Here is a 14,291-nt window from a genome sequence, read left to right as displayed (position 1 = left end):
TACGAGCTGCGAAGCAAAGCTCTCAGTGCTGGAACTTTTCTGTGCATCTCTGATGGCCCTTCTGGTGATAAAACATAGTTAACTTGCAAAAATCCATGTAGCAGTTTTAAAAAAAAAAATTTGGTTCAGATCCCTCAGAGGTTTCGTACGCAGACTTCCCTTTCTTCCCCTGCAGCTCTGAATTTCTACTTGAAGGAAGATTATTTCTTCCACGGTCACTGGTTAAGCAACTCTGCCTTTTCCTTACCCCAAAGAGTTTTCGTCCTGATCATTTTGGTTACCTGGGAGGTGGCTCCGGGTCCCAGCGTGGTGATTCTGCTTTGTGAAGAGAAAAGACTGGTGATATATTCACTTGTTTTCCCATTTGTCGACAGTGCCTTCCCTTCTAACCCCACCACGTCATGCCAGTATGATGACAAGAATTGAACCTCAGCGAGAACCAGCGGCCCTCCGTCATCCTCCTTCCCTTTCCCGCTCCCACATGCGACCAGAAAGTGATACTAATAATTCAAACGATGGTATTTATTAAAGAGCTTTCCATGTGCCAAACTAAGTGCTGGGGTGGAATCAAGATCATCAGAAGACCATGCAGGAAGCGTCCAGAAGGAGGTAGATTCTATCTAAAATCTGGGTGCTGCTTATTTGATTAGGCCTCATGGTTCCTTAGAAACTTTTCTGGGGGACACCAACCTCCTCTAGACAATGCTCCACTGGGGCCCTCCGTCACAGAAGACAGAATCAAAGTAACCCGACGTCCAGGGCCAGTCTTGGGTTATCTTCGTCAGCTCCTCCTCCTCGAAGTCCCCCAACTTTCCGTCTCCGTCTCCTCCGCCAGGCTCGCTGCATCCCGGGGCTTCCCCTTCAGACCGCTGCTTCCATTACAGAGGGAACGATAAATACCGCAGGCGCTAGGTCCGGGTGGGATTTTCTTCCGAATCCCGAGGGACCGAGCGGACAACGGCGAGGGGAGGACCGGTCGGAGAGGCCTCGCCTGGGATCAGCTGCAGCTCTGAGCAGCGTCTGTTCCCGCTCCCTGCCTGAGGCGGTGGTCCCTAGTACGTATTGGGGGCTCTCCCTCTGGCACCGGCCCATCGTGCCTGGTGGGGGACCACAGGCCCCTGCTGGGCTTCAGACAGCCTCCCGTCTCCCGGCCGCATGACTCCACTGGGGAATTTCCACCCCGTCTCCGCCCCGTCGCCCCACTGGACTTGGTTTTAGCGTCGGCTCGGTCCGAACGAGAGCCCGCCTGGCTGCTCAGGAAAGCACCATGTCCCAGCGCTGGCTCATGATGGAGATCTCGCAGGGGTTCACGACCATCTCTCTGCTGTCCTCGCTGCCGTCTCCCATCATTTCGGTGTCCAGGCAGAGGCGGGAAGCCAAGTGCTCGAGGTGGGGACCAGACTTAGCCCATCGCTACCGAAGAGAAAGAGAGAGAGGGAAAGTTGGAGCTCGGGTCGCCGAGACTAACCCCGGCTCTGAACGTCGGAACAAAATCTGAACTTAGTCCGGCTACGGAGATAAGACCTCCCTGAGCATTGATCTCCTTGGGTAATGAAACTGCAACTGAGTGATGTTGAGTACGTTAAATAGCAGAGTCAACACACTTGTGGCCAAAACCCAGGAGGAGAACATATTTTACTAGTCAATAAATTTAAAAGCAGAATAGGGGAAGCGGCGTGGCCTAGTGGATAGAACAGGGGCCTGGAAATCAGAAGGATCTGGGTTCTAATCCCAGCACCGACACTTGTCTGCTGTGTGACTTTGGGGACGTCATTTAACTCCTTGGTGCCTCGGTGCCCTCGTCTGTAAAATGGGGTTTAAGACTGCGAGCCCCATGTTGGACACAGACTGTGGCCAAACGGATTAGCTTGTAACAGGCTGCAGCGGAGCAGCGCGGCTTAGTGGAAAGAACACGGGCTTGGGAGTCAGAGGACGTGAGTTCTAATCCTGCCTCCGCCGCTTCTCTGCTGTGTGACCTTGGGCAAACCGCTTAACTTTTCTGTGCCTCAGTTACCTCATCTATAAAATGGGGATTAAGATTGGGAGCCCCATGTGGAACAGCCTGATTACCTTGTATCTACCCCAGCGCTTGGAACAGTGCTTGGCACATAGTAAGGGCTTAACAAATACCATCATTATTATTATTATTACTTCGATGCTTAGTACAGTGCCTAGCACATGGTAAGTGCTTAATAAATACTTTTAAAGCAAAAAAGGAGCTGGGCAGATCAGTACAGATATTTTACGCTATTCAGGCATTCACGTGCTAGAACCAACTGGGCCACTACCATCGTAGTTACTAAAGCCCAGCTGGGTACAGAACACTGTACTAGGCAGCTGGTGAACGCAGACACTGTACTGGGTGCTTTTTTTTTTTGCATTTGTTCAGTGTTTACTATATACCAGACACTGTACTAAGCGTTGAGGTAGATACAAGATAATCAAGCTGGACACAGTCCCTGCCCCACATGGGGCTCACACCTTTAAGCCCCACTTTACAGATGAGGTAACTGAGGCATACAAGTGAAGTGACCTTCTCGAGGTCACACGGTAGACAAATGGAGGAGCTGGGATTAGAACCCAGGCCCTCTGACTCCCAGGCCCGTGCTCTTTCTGCCGGCCATGCTGCTTCTAACACGACGCTTCTGACATCGCATCAAACGGGCCTTCTGGAGCATTAAACTGTAATGAGTTCAAAGGGAGAAGCAAACACAACTAGGTTTGATGAGGGCAGGACGGGAACGCGCCAAAACCGAGCACTTTGGGTTAAGTGGCCTATCACTTCGCCTCACTGGAAGCCTTGTCCAAAGCAAGTCCTTCGGGGAGGGAAGTGAGTTTGAGGCTGAAAGTTCCGGTGTGCAGAGCACTGTACTAAGAGCTTGGGAGAGCCCAACAGCAGAGTTGCTACACATGTTTCCTGCCCACAGCGAGCTTCCGTGAAGAAGGGAGTCTGAGAGAAGCGTGTCCAGTCGCTGCCTCTGCTGGCTCCATCCCAGAGAATGAAGGGAGAGATCTTGCTCCCAAAATGGTCTCAGGAGCTTTCTCCTCCACACCTTGGTTCTACCGTTCCAAAATTCCGGGTTGGCCTTACCTGCTTCCCATCCTCTTCCTTGCAAGGAGAGAATAGCACCTGAGAGCCAGGGAAAAGTGTGTGAACAGACAAACACAGCTGCTGTTGGCGAATCTGCTGGGCAAAAGTGTAGGTCCATTCCTGGAGAGGGAGGGAGAAAACAGCATAGGATCCGTCAGCCACCGCTCACAGAGAACCTGCAATGGGCACTGGATTACAAAATTAAGAGAGAAGCAGCATCGCCAGTGGGTTTTAATCCCGGCTCTGCCCCATGAGTGCTGGGTGACCTAGACCATGTCACTTAACTTCTCTGGGCCTCAGTTACCTCATCTGTAAAATGGAGATTAAGAGTGTGAGTCCCACGCGGGGCAGGGTCTGTGTCCAACCTGATTATGTATCTACCCCAGTGCTTAAGTACAGCACTAGGCCCTCAGCCTAGCCTAAGCCCTTAGAAAATACTATAAAAACAAACGAACAAAAAAATGACAGCCGAGGAAGCTGTGAAGTTGGTCTGGGTGGGCTGAGGGAGTAGAATGTGAAGCCTTTCTGGTCATGGATGGGGTTGAAGGGACCCACCTGGATAACTTGATCTGCCACTTCCTTCCCTCACCACGTTGATTCTTCTAGCCTGAGTGGATTGAGGAGGTTTAAAGGACTACTTCTGTACATCTTTGACTCATAATCAATGGTATTTAATGAGAGGTCACTCTGGGCAGAGCACTGTACTAGGCACTTGGGAGAGCACAATATAAAAGAGTTGGGAGACGCATTCCCGTCCCACAATCATCAATCAATCAGTGGGATTTATTGAGCATTTATGGGGTGCAGTACACTGTATTAAGCGCTTGGAAGAGTGTAATATCACAGAGTTGGTAGACACATTCCCTGCCCACAGGGAGCTGAGGGGAAATGTTTTCGAAGGAGAAAGTGGTAGGAAGTGGCAAATAATAATAATAATGATAGTGATCGTGGTATTTGTTAAGCACTTACTATGTAACAAGTACTGGGGCAGGTACAGTATCAGATTAAACATGGTCCCTGTCCCACATGGGGATCACAGTCTAAGAGGAAAAAATAACAGATATTTAACCACCATTTTACAGAGGAAAAAACTAAAGTTCAGAGAGGTGACATGACTCATCCAAGTTTGCACAGCATGTCTGAGATAGTCAACTTCAGAAACCAAGTCTCCAGATAACATATCTAATACAGATGTCCAAGCAGTCTCCAACTACCAAGATAACAAAAAAAAAATAAATGCACAAGGAAAATCCACAATCATGTAAAATTAAGGGTGAGATTTTAATTGTGTAAGAGATTGGAATCGGTTGTATCTTGCAGAAGTTGGTGCTATCTTCTGTGAACTCATTTAACAAGTTCTTAGATGATATTTTCACACCTTCTTAAGGCAAGGAATCCATTCTAAGACACGGGACATAATAGTGCATAGCATCATGGAATGCAAAAGACTATAGCCAGTCCTTCTAGAATCACAGATAATGAAATAAAGGATCTAATAATGAAGATACATTTCAACATTGTTCTCTTACTGATTTGTTTAGATAATCTGAATTACTGACATACATTGTATCTTTCCCACTCCCATCATAGGTTCTGTGTTTTCCTACCCAAGTGTTGTAGGATGAAGTGATGTCAATCGGTCTACTTGCTGGACACCTACTTTGCCGAGAGAACTATACTGAGCACTTGGGGGAATGTAACAATGGGTGCTTGAAAGAACTCAGGTTTAGTTGTTAGCGGAAATTTTTAACTGAGAACTTTCTGACTTCCGGGGCTTGTGATTTCTACCTTAAAGCTACAATTCCCGTTAGATTTTTTTTCTTCTATGATCTATTACTCGAGAGTTAGAGAGTATGTTCTGACTGACATAGGATTCCTTTTTCCACCTGCAAGTAAAGTTTAAAAAGATTCCAAATTCAACAGGTAATTCGGCGGAGGATTCGATGATGAATATTAATCTCTTTCAGAGAAATTCGAAGCCTCTGGAAACAAAGGGAGTAAATTCAGCTGAAAATGATGGGACAATTGCATTTTCATCCTCTGCTCTGATTTCTACCTACAGTGTGTCTGGGAATCACATGCTTTTTTTTAGCCCATTTGGGGCAGAGAATGTGTCTGTTATATTGTGGTGTACTCTCCCAAACACTCAGTACAGTGGTCTGTACACAGTGAGCACTCAATAAATAAGATGGACGGATTGAGTGATCGCTTTTGAAAAGCACGTAACCTGGGCTTGAGCCTCAGGAGGTCTTTCTCATCTCTGATTCAAGTTCTTTAGGGGTAGCCCAGTGTGTTACCTGGCCCTGTGTGTTAGTGTGGCCAAATGGAAAGAGGAGGGGCCTGGGAGCCTGAAGCCCTGGGTTCTAATCCCAGCTCCACCACTTACCTGTTGTGTGACCTTGGGCAAGTCACCTAACTTCTCTGTGCCTCGGTTCCCTCATCTGCAGAATGGGGATTCAATACCTGCTCTCTCTCCTACTTAGATTGTGAGTCCCATGTGGAGTCTGATCATCTTCTATCTACCTCAGTGTTTAGCAGAGTGCTTGGCACATAATAAGTGCTTAACAAATACCCCAATCAGTATTAGTACCTGGGTCCCGGAGGCCTCTCCTTTGCTGGTGATGCAAGGGCTCAAGATGAGGGCTGGGAACTCCTGGCCTTCCAGGCGTTGGGATTCCAAGCATTTCTGTCTCTGTCGGATGATTCCAGTCTGGGCTAAGGATTCCTCGGGGATTCTGAAGTGAAGGAAAAAGGAAGGGGTTATGGCTTTCCATGTTCTCTACCCAAGCCTTTTCAAGTCCGTTCTCCTTTATCAGCCCTTATTCTTGACACGGGAACCGGTCGTGTTCAGGTGGCAGCGGAGAATCTTATTACGGACTGTCATAGCAAGTCTCCCTCTGCCTAAACTGGAAGCGGGCTGTGGGTAGGGAATGTGTCCGTTTATAATAACTGTGGTATTTGTTAAGCGCGTACTATGTGCCAAGCACTGTTCTAAGCGCTGGGGGAATACAAGGTGATCAGGCTGTCCCACGTGGGGCTCACAGTCTTAATCCCCTTTTTACAGACGAGGTGACTGAGGCCCAGAGAAGTTAAGTGACTCGCCCAAAGTCACCCAGCTGGCAAGTGGCGCAGCCGGGATTAGAACCCACGACCTCTGACTCCTAAGCCCGGGCTCCTTCCACTGAGCCACGTACTCTCCCAAGCACCTAGGACAATGCTTTGCACACGGTAAGCACTCAATATTTAACACGATTGAAGGAATGGATGAAAAGAAAACCCATTCAAGGGGAGGACTGCCGTGAGCGACGCGACATCTAATATGTGGTACGGGTCAGGCCGGTGACGGTCTAGGATTTGTGTGTCTGAAGTTGTGTTTTATTAGTGGTGATGGTTTGCACTGAGTCATCTTCACTCTCTTCCCCAGCTGACAGCACGTCCCACGAGGTGAGACAGAGTCACGGGGAGCTGATCAGGCCATCTACTCCATTACCCTGCCTCCAGTTGACAGTTAAATGAAATCACCCCAACCACATGGAGTCCTTCCGATTTAAAGCCCTCTAAAGGAGAAGACGCCTTAACCTTCCTGGCAAGAAATTCTTCCCCCAATCCCTCTCGCTGCATCTCAGATCTATTCTGTGGTCTCTGACCTCAGAGTAGGTGGAGAATAACAGTGAACCATTCTCCCTACAATTACCCTTTGAGCATTTCAAAAGAGCAGCATGGCCTAGAGAGTAGAGCCCGGGCCTGGGTTCTAATCCCGGCTCCACCACTTGTCCGCCTCTGTGACCTTAGGCAAGGCACTTTATTTCTCCGTGACTCAGTTCCCTCATCTGTAGAATGGGGGTTAAGACCGCGAGCCCCATGTGGGACGGGGACTGCGTCCAACTTGATTAGCTTGTATCTACCCCAGTGCTTAGAACAGTACTTGACAAATAATAATAATAATGTTGGTATTCGTTAAGCGCTTACTACGTGCGGAGCACTGTTCTAAGCGCTGGGGGAGATACAGGGGAATGAGGTTGTCCCACGTGAGGCTCACAGTCTTCATCCCCATTTTACAGATGAGGGAACTGAGGCCCAGAGAAGTGAAGTGACTTGCCCCCAGTCACACAGCTGACCAGGGGCAGAGTCGGGATAGTAAGCACTTAAAAAATATTATTATTCTTATTAGTATCATTAAAATCTTGAGTCACACATCAGCCTTCTCTTCTCCATGTTAAAATAGCCTCAGTCCCTTTCATCTTTCCTCCCAGGGGCTGTCATTTTTTGACTCCTAAACCCTCTTGGTGGCTCTTCCTCCGTCATCTTCACTTTCTCCACCTGACAGCAGGACTTCACAGAGTCAAGATGAATACCTGAGTTCAGGATAAACGGTCTCCAGGTACCACTTGAAAGGCCGACATTTCAAACTTTTCTTCAGCTCCACTCTGCTCTGGATGCTGAGGAGGGCAAAGGAGAGAAAAGAAGCTTAAAGAACTACCAGTGTGGTTTTCCCCAGTCACGCTCATGAAGAACGAGGAAAATCTTCCGAAATAAGAGAACATCGGGAATGATAAGTGGGTTTCCAGGTGGCACCTGGTGCCTGCCTCCCTTTCTCTGGTGCTGAGAGGATTAGCACTCAAGAGGTGGCAAAATATTTCACTCTAGAAAGATAGTCTCAGTCATAACAGTAACAAAGACGCACAGACTGTAGACGCTCTGGAACGTAAGCTCGTTGGGATCAGGGAACAAATCTACCAACTTGCTTGGACTGTGTTCTCCCAAGCGCTTAGTACAGTGCTCTGCACAAAGTACCACTGCTTGATTGATGGATGCCTAGTCCAGAAACTCATTCTACTTCCCATTAGAAAAGCAGTAATAATAATAATAATAATAATGTTGGTATTCATTAAGCGCTTACTACGCGCAGAGCACTGTTCTAAGCGCTGGGGGAGATACAGGGTCATCAGGTCGTATCACGTGAGGCTCACAGTTAATCCCCATTTTGCAGACGAGGTAACTGAGGCCCAGAGAAGCTGAGTGACTCGCCCACAGTCACACAGCTGACAAGTGGCAGAGTCGGGAGTCGAACTCACGACCTCTGACTCCGCAGCCCAGGCTCTTTCCACTGAGCCACGCTGCTTCCAGCGTGAAGCTTAACTAGGACTCTACTCAGGGTCTGTCTGGCCCTCATTTCAACTTCGCCCTACGGTTGATCATTTCATACACTGCGAAGGAACAGCGTGAGGAGCAGCACGGCCTAGTGGATAGAGCACCGGCCTGGGAGCCAGAAGGACGGGTTTTAATCCTGGTTCCACCCACTTGTCTGCTGTGTGTGACCTTGCTCACTTCACTTCTCTGTACCTCAGTTACCTTATCCGTAAAATGGGGTTTAAGGCTGTGAACCCCACGTGAGACACGGACTGTATCCCATCTGATCCTTTTGAATCTATCTCACCGCTTAGGACAATGCCTGGCACATAGTAAGCATTTGATAAATACCATTAAAAGAAAAAGGCTAAAAGGAGACCTGAGTTTGCCACTGATGGGAGAATCAGAGGCAGCAGGTCCGTGGTATTTGTGACCTTGGACCAGTCACTTCACACGGCTGCGCCTCAGTTTCCTAATCTGTAAAACAGGAATTCAATAACTGTGGTGCCAGGTACTGTTCTAAGCAGGGAGGTAGATACGAGCTAATCAGGTTGGACACAGTCCACGCCCGGCGTAGGGCTCACAGTCTTAATCCCCATTTGACAGGTGTGATAACAGGCACGGAGAAGTGAAGGGCCTTGCCCGAGGTCATACAGCAGACAAGTGGCAGAGGCAGGATTAGAACCCAGGTCCTCCTGACTCCCAGGCCCATGCTCTATCCACTAGGCGACACTGTCGTGGAATTGTTGGAGGGATGAATTTGCAGGGATTACTCGGGCCAAATAAATGCAGGCTGCCCGGTTTTAGGATGAGGCAAATTTTCCAGGACAGCTCCCGTTTCACCCGGGGCTTAGGCCGTGTGGACACTCAACTACAGCCCAGTGGAAGCCTTGTCCAGATGTGTCCATGCCTTCTGTTCTTCCAAAACCGCACTGCCCATCCAGGGAAGACAAGATGGCGGAGTGTGGATTCGAGAGTGCAGAACCAAAAGCTAAGCGTGCCTCCTGGCTACGCTTTCACAGTCCAATCACAAGACAGCGCCGGGGTGAGCTCGGTTTCTCCTGGCTCCTGATATGGGGAGCTCAGAGCTGCCCCCAAGAAACACCTAGTCTGAGAGGGGCAGCGTTTCCTAATGGAAAGAGCATCGCGCCTAGGTTTCTAATCCCAGCTCTGCCACTTGTTGGCTGTTTGACCTTGGCCAAGTCACTTTCATTCTCTGTGCCTCAGTTTTCTCATCTGTGAAATGGGGACTGAGTATCTGTTCTATTTCCCTTTTAGATTGTGTCCAACCTGATCATCTGGCGTCTACCCCAGGGCTTAGCACAGTGGTCGGCACAGAGTAAATGCTTAACAAGTACCAAAACCGTGATAAATAAAGAGTGACTCCTTCCGAACAACCGGCTGCGAGTGTAGTAAAAAAGCTCCTTTAGACCGTGAGCTCCTTGTGCGCAGGGAATGTATCTGTTCTAATGTAATACTGCACTCTCCCAAGCACTCTCGGAAGCAGCGTGGCTCAGTGGAAAGAGCCCGGGCTTGGGAGTCAGAGGTCATGGGTTCGAATCCCGGCTCTGCCGCTTGTCAGCTGTGTGACTGTGGGCGAGTCACTTCGCTTCTCTGTGCCTCAGTTCCCTCCTCCGTAAAATGGGGATGAAGACTGTGAGCCTCACGTGGGACAACCTGATGACCCCGTATCTACCCCGGCGCTTAGAACAGAGCTCTGCACATAGTCAGTGCTTAACAATTACCAACATTAACTCAGTACGGTACTCTGCACATGATACGTGCTCAATAGACGCGATCGACCGACAACAGGATTCTTGAAGGGTTCCACTCCAAGAAGAGCCGCTTCCTTGACCCACTAGAGCGTACTTTATCACGGTTTTGCCTGTATCCATCAGGCCTCTCCTGGCTAACTTCCGTTCACCGCTCGCGGCAACACTTACTCTCCGTATGGTCTCCCCTGGGCCGCTGGCCGGGCTGCATAATAGTACTGTTTGAACTCGTCCATCCACACCTCGGCTGTGCGCTTGGTGTTCCTAGGGGAAAGAGGATGAGGTCGAGGAGTTACAGAGGGGCGGACCTCAGAGGGAAAAGCCTTGAGGTTTCCAGGTTAAAGAACAGATTAGGTTGATGCTCTAGACCGTAAGCTCTTCTTCTAGACCGTGAGCTCCTTCTGGAGAGGGAACGTCTTTACTACCTCTGTTGTGTATTACGCTCCCGAGCACTTAATACAGTGCTCTGCACAAAGTAAGAGCTCAGTAAATGCCACTGATTGATTGATGCTGAAAAGAACAGGTGGGTGCGCTAGTTACTATTATGGACCTTTTGACTATTGCACTGAAGCCACGAACACTGAAAAATGGGAACTTGTTTTAAGCCTTAAGTTCATTTACACACTGACAACCACTGGGCTTCGGTGTTTTAACATCCCCATCTGGCCAAGCGGGGGTGGGCCTTCCATCCTGTATTCCAGTTGGGACCACCTGCAACGTTATGGATGGGTAAATCCTTGGATAAGTCACTTCTTTGTGCTTGTTACCTCCTCGGTAAAATGGGGATTTAGCCCGAGCCCCATGTGGGGCAGGAACCGTGACCGACCTGATTGACTGTATCTACCCCAGTGCTTATTACAGTGCCTGGCACATAGCAAGTGCTCAGCAAATACCATTCAAAAAGAAAATTAAGCGGCGACCTGTTTACCTAGTAATCGGTCCTGTGCCACCAACCAAATCACCTGACCCTGCTGCCATTGGAGGGGTGGAAATGATTAACTTCGGCCACTGGGTTCAAACCGTTAGCATTCCGAGAGCCTGCGTTCCCTGTTTCATCCCTGCCTTCTGACAGCAGAGTCGGGGAGAAGCTGATGTTATCGCAAACACATCTGAAGATAGAGTGAGCAGAACCTTCTGAATGCCCGGATATGGAAAATCAGAATCCAGGGACATTCAGTAGGCCAAACGACTTCTGCCCAGACTAAATGTTTGGAACTAAAAGTGGACCTCTGCTGGTCAGCTCCACAAGCTCGCTCAGAAATAGGCCGATTCCATCATCCGGCTGGCTGCTTGAACTCGGTACCCTCCTCGGTGGTTATCCTGAGAAGGCTGCCCCTTGAAGTTCAAGTTTCCGGCCAAATGTTCTCTAGAGTCACTGAAGAGGATGCACTGTTCTCCCTTATGGGAGCAGCTAGGAAATGAACTTACTTTATGTAAGTGTTGGCGTTTCCCTCAGGGAAAACATAAGGATGCTTCTTCCGGAAGACATGTCCGACTCGGCTGCAGGGGACGATTTCTAGGGTCCCACCACACATCCATACGCGGAAAGAGATTTCTGTGAAAAAGACAAATTCATTCATTCCATCTCCCTTCCAGTTAGCTCCTCTAAAAGCCGGGCTGGTACAAGAGGAGGGGAGGCTCTGATTTGAGATTTGAGGTAGGAATTCCAATTGAGAGTCCAAAAAGCACTCAGAGTCTAACTGGATCTGGCAGATTATTTGGGTAAAATCCCAGAAACCCACATGGAAACTTAATCGCATTTCTGGTTGCTTTGTTCTTTATCTGTATTTGGAAGTTGGAAATGAGTTGAAATTTCAGCTCTTCTTTTCCAAATGAGCCTTGTATCCAGAGGCGGTTTTCACACCTTGCAGGAGACCATTCTTCTTATTGTTTTGCATGTTGTCGGGGAGCTTTTCTGAAATTTTCAAAGTGTTTCTTAGGTGCCTTAGGTGTTTCTTAGGTATTTCTGGGCTGACAGCCCTAAATTCTGGTTACTGGGTTTCAGGGCTCTGGAAGATGGGTGACTTATTTCAAGGATGTGTAGACAAGAGCGATCTCTGTGACTTAGACGAGACCCTCGTCCTTCTGGCTAATCCATTCTGAGGACCTCTGAGCTAAAACCATAAATTGAAGAACCAAAAAGCACATTTTACAATTCCCTCAACATCCCCTGAAATAGGCAGAAATCTGTTATACCTTGAGATACAGTTCTCCAGATTGTGAGCTTAATGGGGGAAGGGAATGTTTCCATCATATTGCTGTATTCTACTCTCCCAAGCCTTTACTCCAGTGCTCTGCTCTCAGTCAGTACTCAATAAATACGATTGACTGACTGAGATCAAACCCAAATTGAAGGACTGACCACAGCTGCACAGTAGGAGAGTGTGGACGGTGGGATGCCCATCATCACTACTCTGAGTCGAGAGGCTAAGTCATGCCGAAATTTTAAGAAATTTACAGTGGTGTCTGCTTCTGTTCTGATAGACATATTCTGTTCAATCAATCAATAAAGGTCATTGATTGATGGATTGGTTCCCTGACCAAAGCTGTATCCGTTCTCCCGACCTTCCACCTCGCAATGAAGGTCACTGGACAGAGGATGAGAGAGTGTGGGTGATTTAGCCCAAGTCATCACCACACCGGCAAAAATAATTCAAGCCTGGCTAAAAGTACCTCGTCATTTTCCCCACTTAATCATAAGAAAGTATCTGAGTAATGCCTTCATTTCCCCCACTTAATCATAAGAAAGTATCTGAGTAATGCCTCCATTAATGGAAAGGGGCTTTTGCAGATGCCCAAGAATTCTCTCTTAAAGAGGTTCACAAATACCCTCATAGATACAGTCTCACCATGAGAGGGCTTTCCGCCAGATTTTTACTCTAATGTTCTTATCGCTCCTTCTCCACACCTACAGATTTAAAAGTGCACTGGAGACCGCAAGTGCTTCTCAAAACTTTCCCTTGAGCTAGGTGAAGAGTAAATGACAACCCACTTCCCAGGGAAGAGTTAAGGATGAGATGAGAAGAAAAGAACCCTGCAAAGTTAAGCGGGATATGCCATGAGTTGATAGAGGAGGAACAAATCCCTGAGTTTTAACACCCAGGCTTGCATACAGAACCCTTCCTGTCTCCTTTTCTGAGTTCCCTCCCAGATACATGGAGATTAAAGTGAAAACTCCTCTAAACTATACGCTCACTGTGGGCAAGTAACATTTCGACCATCTCGGTAATATTGTACTCTCCTAAGTACTTAGTAAGTGCCCTGCACACAGGAAGTGCTCAATAAATACCACTGGTTGATTAAAGATGGACCTAAAAATGATGCCTCTAGGACAAAATGATCCAATAAGAGTCCCCTGTCCTAATTCTTGCTGCATTCACTGTCCACATGTTGTTTTTTTTTAAGACCGCCCCCTCTTCTTTCCACCCTTTACACACTGTGCCTCAGTTTCCTCAGCTGTCAAATGGGGGATGAAATACCTGTTCTTCCTCTCCCTTAGGTTGTGAGCCCCATGTGGGACAGACACTGTTTCAGACCAGATTATCTTCTATCTACTCCAGTGCTAGTGTTCGGCACATTGTAAGTGCTTAACAAACACCACAATTCTTCTAATTATTATTCGGGGTTGTGACCATTTGGGGCAGAGCTACCAGAAACTCAGCCTCTAGGTCAGATGCTTGGCTCAGGTGGCTTTGTGATGAGGAGCAGTGTGGCCTAATGGAAAGATGGGAGCTGGAAGTCCTGGGTTCTAGTCTCAGCTCTTCCAATTGTTTGCCGTGTGACCTTGGGCAAGTCTCTGTACTACTCTGTGCCTCAGTTTTCCTTTTCTCCCTCTTACTTAGACTGTGAGCCCCTTGAGGGTCAGGGATTGTGCCCAACCTAATTAACTTCTATCTACCACAGTGTTTAGAACAGTGTTTGACACATAGTAAGTGCTGAACAAATACCTTTTTTTTATTAAAAAAAAGGACTCTTAGCCCCTTCAGGAATTGTGTCCAACCTAATTAACTTCTAACTACCCCAGTGCTTAGAACAGTATTTGACACATAGTAAAGGATTAACAAATATAGATATATATTTCTGAAGTGACTTTGAGCCCCTTGAGGCGATAGCTGGCCTTTTCAGATCCAGGGTGGCTATCTTCATCCTCTGTGTCCCAAAGAACTTTCCAAATCATCACTTTCCTTTGCTCACTTCCACTAGCTGAGTTTCTGGTAGCTCTGCCCTAGATGGGTCCAACCCCGAATAATAATTTAAAGTATTAAGGTATTTTTTTAAAGCTCTTACTACGTACCAAG

The 14,291-nt window shown here is 47.9% G+C and overlaps 1 protein-coding gene across 1 annotated transcript in view; it reads right to left on the bottom strand.

Moving 5' to 3' along the window:
- Positions 1 to 504: 504 nt before the first annotated feature.
- The window catches only part of GALNT14 (polypeptide N-acetylgalactosaminyltransferase 14), a 129,897-nt gene continuing 116,110 nt past the window's right edge, over positions 505 to 14,291 (bottom strand). The window contains exons 10-15 of the mRNA XM_029072136.2: positions 11,422 to 11,548; positions 10,165 to 10,257; positions 7,447 to 7,530; positions 5,682 to 5,826; positions 3,092 to 3,211; positions 505 to 1,413 (exon numbers count right to left, since the gene is read on the bottom strand). Coding sequence (XP_028927969.1) covers positions 1,255 to 1,413; positions 3,092 to 3,211; positions 5,682 to 5,826; positions 7,447 to 7,530; positions 10,165 to 10,257; positions 11,422 to 11,548 — 728 coding nt within the window. The 3' untranslated portion in view covers positions 505 to 1,254. The remainder of the gene's footprint in view (positions 1,414 to 3,091; positions 3,212 to 5,681; positions 5,827 to 7,446; positions 7,531 to 10,164; positions 10,258 to 11,421; positions 11,549 to 14,291) is intronic.

Source organism: Ornithorhynchus anatinus, chromosome 9 (assembly GCF_004115215.2).
Source record: "Ornithorhynchus anatinus isolate Pmale09 chromosome 9, mOrnAna1.pri.v4, whole genome shotgun sequence".
NCBI lineage: Eukaryota > Metazoa > Chordata > Mammalia > Monotremata > Ornithorhynchidae > Ornithorhynchus > Ornithorhynchus anatinus.
This window is presented reverse-complemented; position numbering and strand designations above follow the sequence as displayed.